The sequence below is a fragment of the Camelina sativa genome, chromosome 7 (assembly GCF_000633955.1).
Source record: "Camelina sativa cultivar DH55 chromosome 7, Cs, whole genome shotgun sequence".
In the NCBI taxonomy this organism is placed as follows: domain Eukaryota; kingdom Viridiplantae; phylum Streptophyta; class Magnoliopsida; order Brassicales; family Brassicaceae; genus Camelina; species Camelina sativa.
Genome location: NC_025691.1, coordinates 18,684,093 through 18,693,646, shown reverse-complemented (window position 1 = coordinate 18,693,646; position 9,554 = coordinate 18,684,093). Strand labels below are relative to the sequence as shown.

At 29.7% G+C, this 9,554-nt stretch overlaps 1 protein-coding gene across 1 annotated transcript; it reads right to left on the bottom strand.

Moving 5' to 3' along the window:
• LOC104701477 lies at positions 1,327-3,305 on the bottom strand. The gene is made up of 4 exons (XM_010417166.2): positions 3,097-3,305; positions 2,712-2,930; positions 2,553-2,616; positions 1,327-2,178 (listed from the first exon to the last, which is right to left on the bottom strand). The coding sequence occupies exons 2-4, from the start codon at positions 2,882-2,884 to the stop codon at positions 1,867-1,869; spliced, it is 549 nt and encodes a 182-aa protein (XP_010415468.1). The 5' UTR covers positions 2,885-2,930; positions 3,097-3,305; the 3' UTR covers positions 1,327-1,866.

Here is a 9,554-nt window from a genome sequence, read left to right as displayed (position 1 = left end):
AAAAAAAAAAAAAAAAAAAAAGGAGAGTATGATACAATTTATCGTGATTGGGGGAAAGAACTCTTCTTCTTTCTTTATTTTTATCTTTTTCCAGTTCTATGTTTAATGGGTAATATTATGTTGGTATTTTTTTAAGGTTTTTGTTTGTATGAGATATTGTTTTGAAATTATATGTTAAAATAGCATATATTATGTTAACTTGTCAATAGCCGAACAAAAATGAAAAAAAAATTATGTATTAACATTAAAAACTATTTATAAAAAAATTGGAAAGTCGTGGGTTCAAGTGGTGATTGATACGAGACCATATAACAGTTCTGGTCTCAGGGCTGAACGGATGTACAAGGTTTGACCCCGAATCTCTTAGTTATTTAAGAAAAAAAAATTGGAAAACATAAAACAAACAGAACAAGATTATATTTATCATAATTTAAATTTTTTTCTATTTTCTTAAGATATTGTGAGAACTTAAGACTTACTTTTCAGTTGTACTAAAAATTTGCTCCTATTTTCGATTATTCTACGTTTAGCCGTTTAGTAGGCAGACTTTTTTTTATCTGTTTTGATTAATAACTAATTTTTTAAAGAAATTAGTTATTTGATTACTCTCCGCTAATAAGATTATTTACTGTCTAAATTCACATATTTTAACTATTTTAAAATAATATGAATAAAAAAATTGTTTTTATTATTATCCAGACATATATATACTTCAATTTAGTTTCAACCAAAACATAATAATAACTGGTGAGTAACTAAACTATATAACTTTGAGTTGTAAAAGGATTTATTAAAAGAATAAAAAGTAAGAAATAAAAAAAATTGAAATGGGAGCAGTAGCAGAAACAGAGTGTCAGAGTTTCACAGATCTGACGATATTCTTGTAACCAAAAGCGTAGAAGATGCTGAGAGAGACCGCATGTTCTTTCTTTCTTCTTCCTCTTCCTTCTTCTTATTTTTTTTCCTATCTTTTTATTTTTAAAATTAAAAACCCACACTTTATCTTATCACGAATATATTCACACATTTTCATTTACCTTTGTAACACTTTCTCAAGTTAGTATTTATATAACTCTTGATTTTTTACTAATTTCTTTCACTAATTTATTTCAACTTTACAATTGAATGAAGTCATAACTCTTAAAGTTTTGTTGCTAATAATACCACATTAATTTTTTTTTCTGTAAAGTAAAAAAAATAATAATTAAACCAACCAGATATTTTGAACTGAGTCTCCAACGTTTGTGAAACACATGGCACTTCTCAGTTCACAGCTTTTCTCTTTATTTACTCATTACATCATCTCTTTCAGAAACAACAACAAGATTCGCTGCTTTCGTAAGTAAAAAAATATCATTTCAATTTCTTCTTTTTGTACAAATTTTTTCTCATCTTCGAAACCGACTCTCAAAAAAAAAAAAAAAAAACTAATACCCAAAATATCTTTCTTTCTTCTATCTCTGATTTGGTCTCAAACCTTTTCTTTACTTTACACAAATGACCATACAAAGAAACCTTCCCAAATATTTAATACTTGTCCCAAAACCTAAACTTTTATTTTTCCTCACCTTAATACTTACAAGATATGACCCATTAAAAACACTACAAACTTATAACCCAGAAATTTTGCTCCGTTACCTATTTACACTCTTGAAAAAAAAAAGGAAGCAAACTCCAATAGATCGATCTCTCTCGTACTCTTCTTCTTACTCTTACCCCCTTCAAAAAGATTCCACACAACATCTCAATCTCCTTAACACTTATATATATTTACGACGCCACTAATTTGGATTTCTTGTGAGTTAATTCAAAAGAGTGTATTGTATGAAAAATCCCTAAAGGGTGTTTCGATGGTTTTTGATCTCTCTAAGCCAAGGCAGGGATAGAACAGTTTCTGCTGTCCCTGTCAAGACAATCAAACCCTTCAATCCTAACCGCTGGGCTGTTACCAAAATTGCCTCTAACAACACACCCTCCTCCTTTCCTCCCAGAGGAAGTAGAAGAAGGAGATGACTGAGGTAAACCCACCGGTGGTGAAGAGACCAGTACGATGTCATCTCTGAATCGTGCATCCTGTGTTAATGGGTTAGCGACTCTGCTCGGCGGCGACCCACATAAAAACGGGGACGGCGAGTCTATTACCTGCTGCGTATGAACTTGTTCTGTACCATAATCATCCTGTCAACCAAAAACACATCATCACCACTCACATACATATTATAAAATGGTTTATAAGAGAGAGAGATAGGTGACCCACACACTACGTGCTGTAAGGAGTTAACTCGAAGAAGACTGTCTTTTTATTCCTAAAGTTTTTGACAAAGTCCTCTTAATACACACACACACACAGCAAAGATCACATGTTCCCTTTTTTTATATAATCAAGAATCGTACACGATTCATACACTACTACTTTTATTTTCTTTCATAGAATAATATTTTCAAGAAACCGACTTGTAAACTAGTTTCTTTTGATTGAAAAAGATCCTTTACCAGAGTTTCACCTACCAAAAACAACTCAAAATTAAGGAGAAACGAAGAAGAATACAAACCTTGGTGAGTATGATATCTAAGATATCAGTCTCTGCTTTAGATTCACATAGCTCCAATTGATGACTGAAAACACAACAAAATCACAAACCAATCTCAGTCAAATTGAATCAATCAATCAAACACACGAGTGAGGATTTGAATATAATTCAACAACAAACCTGAAGTAGCAACGGAGAGATCGAGAAGGATGATGATGATGGTAGTTACGGAGACCAATACGACGTGGTTTTGGGCAAACGACGGTGGTTTGATCTCTTTCAACAACTGAAACAGAGCTTCTCAAATCTCCACCAGCTGCGAACGCGTTTGGTTGTACCGCAAAGTGATTCATCTTTTTCCAAATTTTTTCAGACAAAAACAAAATTTAAAAAAATAACCTGATTCACATATGAACACACACAGAGATTTTTGAAAATTAGATCTCTAAGCAAAAACACAAGATCTGAATCTGAAATTAACAACAAATCGAGAGCAGATCCGTTAATTCTGAAAAGCCAAAATTCACAGATCTGAAGGATTTAAAGATAAGATTCGTGTTCGTACCTTAAGCTTTTTAACTGTACAGCTTTGTTTAAAAGGGAGGTGAAAGCTATGGCGGCGAAGGAGAGAGAGAGAGAGAAGGGAGGAGCTTAGATGAACATAGAATAAAAGAGAGAAGGGATGATGAAAGGTGTGAGAGAGCGTGAAGTGTGTGGTAGTGTGTGTTTAGTTAAGGCCAAAGGAGACGACGACGAGAGAAGAGGACATTGTTGAGGTCCCTTTGTTCATTTATAGGGGCCATACCCCCTTCTTTTTTTTCCTTTATTTTTTTCAAATATATATATATATATATATATATTTATATTGAAATAAAATATTAAAGGGGTCGTTTGCTCGATGGATGGATATGTTATGAATTTATTATATGTTTCTATTTTAATTAAGATTTCTTTTGGTAGTTTATAGTAAGGAAATATTATGATATACTTTTTTCGGGAGTTTTAGTTTAGGTATATGATTAGATTAGCGATGTTTGGGTTTGTTCTTTGTTAATTTGATAACAATACAATTTTATACGATATAAAAGGAAATATATATATATATATATATATATATATATATATATATATATATTAGTCTATTTTATTCGTTTATATACAATTTCGTAAAATACCGGATAAAATGGATTAATCACTTTGTAACTGAAACGTTTTTATTTACTATGATAAATAGTATGTTATCGAGTAAAATAATATTTTATTTATGTTATATCTTATACAATTACAATATGCATCAGCAGTTGCTGAATTAGCAAAAAAAATTCAGCAGTAAATGATCAAACTTAATTAAAATTTTATAGATTGTTACTTCTAGATGGAGAATAAAACAAATGTATTTTAGATTTCTTTATAAAGTGGAGAATTTGTTAGAAATACTCTTTTGGGATATTCCTTTTCAAAAATACTTTTTTTTAAACATTTTCATTTTACCTCTTTTACACAATTATAATATGTTAAATTAATTTTTATTATTATTTTTTAGGTTTGAGTTCTCATTTTTACATTTAAGATATAGTTTTGAGGATTAGAGTTTAATATTTGGAGTTTAGAGCTTATAATTTAGTTGTTTTATATATAGAAAATGAATAGACAATATAGAAAGCTATTTTAAAAAAAATGATATAGGAAAAATTTATTTTTGAAAATCTCCATATAAAATGTTAGCTATTAAAATTATATATATTTCATATTTTGATGACCAATGCATACAAAATTGGAACTTCTAGATCGAGATATATAACAATGTATTTTAGACTTTTTTTGTGAGTGATAATTTTTTCCGTTTTCAATGATTTTGTTTTTGCATTGACATTTACATAGTCATATATGTTGTTATCTTGTTTTCTATCCTTGACAACAGTCATATGTTATCTAAACCATTTTTTGTATTACTTCAATAATATTTCGGTTATTCAAAAACCATACTTACTAATTTTTAGGACATGTATAATGTATTGTGTCAGCTAATTTTTCTATTCAAGGTATCCATACGAACAACCGGTTTTGTGTCTCAAAATATCTAGTTATCAGTTTTAGTTTTGGTAAGCGAGCTCATAATTTTCTATTCAAGGTATCCATACGAAGGTTGAATGCATCAATTATAAAAATTTTATATGGGATGCGAAGTTTGAAATATAATAATATATCATTTCAGATTCCATTTTTTTTTACTTCATATAAACAAAAAAGAAAAGTAAAAAGTTTATTTTTACTATAAATTTTGCTAATTCATCATTTGTGAAAGGTGCACATTAATATCGATGTTTAAACACAGTCTATTGCAACTCCCGCTTAACTTTATGTGATGCAGTAATTTTGGATATGGATATCCACAGTGATTGGTTAGGATCGATATTCTGTGGAGTCTGTCTGTAGATCCCACTAGTCCATTGCTAGTCACTCAAATAGACTCCTGGTCCTGCAGAGCATCGATCCTAACCTATTATTGTGGATATCCAAATCCACCAGTAGGTTATTGGTGCGCCAGACGTTCCTTGAACCCTAGTCCCCACCTTTTAACAACCTTTCCACATGACAAGCTGTCACCAATTGAGTTGCCTTGCAGGACCAACTTGGAGTTTGTTTGGGCGGTTAGCAGTGGGCTAGTGGGGTCCACGGATGGTCCGTTGGGGCAGCTAGCAGGACTCAGTGGGATCCGCGGAACGGGTTGTCATAGGTGTATTTAATTTGACATTTTAAGTGATTTGTGTAAAATTTACAAATCCTATGTTATTCAATTATGGATTTTAAAAAGTTTATTAAAATTCACTGTGATTGAACTGATGATTTAAAAATCTACTTTAAAATCTATTGTTATTCAAAACAGTTTGTGGATTTGGATTTTAATAAGTTTTAGGAATTTGTTTAGTTAAAAATACAGAAATCCAAATCTCATGGTTTTAGGTGGGATTTGAAAGAATTTTAACATAAATCATATCAACTTCCTTAAAATCTATCAAAATTTTAAATTTATTAAATCCCACAAAATACTATAAAATCATACTTTCAATACACCTCCTAGTATATACTCCCTTTGTATCATAAAGAATCTTGTATCATAAAGATTGATTTTCTGTTTACTTTAATCAATTAATGCTAAAAATTGTAAATTTCAAGAATTAATAAATAAGAATTTAAAATTTTGATGGATTACTATTGGTTAATAATTATAAAAATATATTATTATAAATACAAAATGCATATGTAGTTAAACATTAAAAAAAATTATGTGAAAATTCTAAATACGGAGTATTTTTTTTCTTTTCTTGCAACAATTCTGAAGTATATTTAATAATATGTTTATGAGATCTGAGGGAGGGGAGAAACAATAACAAAGGTGAGATCTGTTAATAAGCTACGTGTCATTCGAAAAATCAATCTAGAAAACATACTTAGTCATAATTTATAAACTACCGCATTCTTGGGAAAACAATCATAAAATATCATTGGCATGTGAATGCTCTTTAATAACTTAAAATAACAATAGATCTTGCTTTGTGTAAGAATGAAATAAAAAATTGAAAATATTACTAAACAATAGCTCCCACTATCTTTACATTTCTCTCATTCACTCCTAATGTCCCACCACTAAAAACCAATTAAAGTATACCATTAGAAGAAAAAAAAACCAGACGATCTTTAATTTTTAAGATTATATACAGTAGATCTTAAAAACCTTATCATTATTTTATTTGCTCTGTCACACAAACTTACTACTACAAAAATAATTAATTTATTTCATATAGTTATTTTAATTTTGTTATCATCTACCCACGTTCAAGCGGTCCCCTTGCTCCCGTGAGAAATCTCATCGGTATAAGCGATCTTCTCAAACTATTGTAATAAACTAATAATTAATGTTTTCTTTATTTTATTTTATTTTATTATATTCCGATTTATGTGTTTTTCTAAAACAAAAAAATATCTTACCATAATAGAAAAAAATATCAGAGAGAACTGGACCGCCTTAAGGATTGTTTGGACTTGGTTCACATGATTATGTTTTGTGATTGTCTCCGTGACGGTTCCTTTTAGCGTTTGGGAACCCACGTTTAGAAGTTACCGTTAACAGATTCTTTGTTTTCTTTTTTTACTTGTGCCGATCGACTTGAAAGATTTTGTGGAGACGGAAAAGTTTGCAAATAAGAAAAATATCGATAATCTTCTGATTTTAAGTAAATTGGTGAAAATGATCCGTTTTGATTCGATTTGAGATATCAGAATATTCATTGTGGCTCTAATCAAGGCAAGCAAATATATCAATTTCAAATCATAAATCTCTAATTTTTTTATATGATTTAAAATTTTACCGAGCTAGTTTTTGTTTGTATATTTTTGACAAATAGAAAAATAAAAGAGTTGAAGAATACTCTCTGTTCTTAATATATTGATGTTATAGAATTTAGAAATTTTCTTTTGTTTTTAAAATATTGATTTTGTACATTAAAAGCCTAAAATAAATTTCGAGTTTATGCTTTTTCCACATTGCATGTTATCTAATGGTTATATCTATATATATATATATATATATATATATATATAATATTTACTATAGAGTAATTATAAATTCCAAAAATCAAAATTTTCTAAATATGTGTAAAAATGTCAAAACATCAATTTATTAAGAATCGAGATAAAAAAAAAATCAGAAAATTTGAAAATAACAAAAAAGAAAATAGAAAAGGTTTATGCTTGAGTTTTAAGTGAAATCTTATGTAGGTAACAAGTTTTCCCTATTGGCTTCATAGGATTGTTGTTGATGAGAGAGTCTCCTCTTTAAGTGTAAGTTTTTTGTTTGGCCACTCTTTTGTCCTATTTTTGACTTTCTTTGGTAAAATATCTATCTTTTAACATTAATCGTTATATTATATATATATATATATATATGTATATATATATCCTCTTTGGCTTTAACAAAGTTGGTTTGTAATGGTTAACTTCTTCATCTAATACCTAAAACTAAACTAAATTTTACAGTATTTATGTAGCTGATTCACCTAAAATAGAAAAGAGCATAATTTTAATTGTATTGCTGTATTCTGATCCCTATCTGACGCAGCACTTGTCAAGTGTAACCTGTTTAGGACCAACCATTCGTTATTTAAACAAGATATATCAAAAGTATAATTTGGTTATAAACTCTTTTTGTAATGAAATATCGTCAGCGTATATTTATGGGACCCCATTGCTATCAAAATGTATCATACACACCCACTTGTTGAGCATATCAGACCTTTTATAATTATACCCTCTCCCGTACACATACTTTTCCAAAAGATACGTTGATATAGCTAGCATAATACCAAAACAAAGTCCCATAATTGGACTCCAAAAAGAACAAAAATAAGTCATATATTTTTGCTTTTTCTGTTTTTATCCCAGAAGCCCAGTGGGCTTGTACTCCAATTCCAAAATCAAAAACGAGGATCAAAGTACAACCCATATAGATGGGATCACTAGTCCAGTTTGCGTTTCTCATTTTACATAAATCACGTCGTACATTAGAAGTTTAGAACCATTGTTAAGATATCACAAAAATATATGATAAATGTGTTTTCTAGTTTAATGATAAACAAATATTACAAGCAATAGCTCATTGGTTTATTTATTTTGGTTTCAAAGTGATCTAAATCATAAAAAGTGAAGAGAGAGTTCAACTTGGTATTCTATATGATTTCTAACTTCTAAGTAAAGATCACATGTGAGTGTTTTCATGTATCATCAATTTCTTGTACGCATATACTTTGTCTAACGGCCCTTCTCTAACCTCCTTTATAAGAATTTGACATTACGGCAGAATGATATTTGGGTTTTTATATTGACATCGTCGAAATGGCCCATTAACTGACACGGGCTTCTTTCTTGTACAAACCCGACGTACCAGAATTGTTGCATTTTATTTAACGTGTTTCATCAAGTTTCTAAAAGACTTTTGTACTACCTCCGTAAAAAAGAAGTAAGATGTTATTGACTCTGTTCAAACATTCAAACACCTTATAGAGCTTGGATGTAGTAGCCACTAGCCATGAAACAAAATGTGCTTATCACGTAGCAATACGTACTAATATAAATAGATATCCTTAAAGATAATTAAATTGGTCAAGTACTGTAGGTGATTTTTCTTTTCTTTTTTTTTTGAACAAAAGGTAAGTAGGTGATAAAAAGGTCAGTTTATAAATTGAACGTTGCAAATTGAACGTTAATATCCACTAGTAATGTTGTACTCATTCTTTCACCGTTGTAAATTGAACGTTCAACATTTTAATCGTAGTATCGTGTAGTTTAACATTTTGGCACTTATTCAACTTGTTGCTTTTATAAACAACTTGTTTCACATTAAGTCATCAGTCACTAATGCATTAGTAATTTTTATATATATTCTGGGATGTACAACATCAACGTGTCATATTCTCACGCACTACCAGGTTTTATTACGAGTTATGACAAGGATGATACAGAACAATCAATAATTATGCTCCTACTATTTGAAGTATCAATATACAAAATTGTGTATTCTTCTTCATCTCAACCATTACAAAATAAAATATAGGGGAAAAAATTGTAAAATAAAAAGGTGAAAATAAAACCAAAGGAAGGACCACGTAAGAGAAAGGAGTAAAAAGTATGATTGTCCGAAGAGAGTTGCAGATGTTACATGAAGAGGGAGAGATTAGAAGTCGTAGCTTACTAGCCGTGACAGTCTTGTAGTAGTAGTGTGGTCCTTCTCTCACCTGATCCCCTTCTCTCTCTCTCCTACTCATAACTTATGCAAATCATTATAACAAAAACAAAAAATTATAAATGGTTTTTGGAGCCTCATCATTATCATTTTTAATTAATTGTACCCTACAATCATGTATTTTCTTAAAATATTGGATACTGAAACAAGTAATTGATCATCTTACCCAATATAGAAGTTATTGACCATGTCACAATTCATATACAAATATCGACTTATCTCTA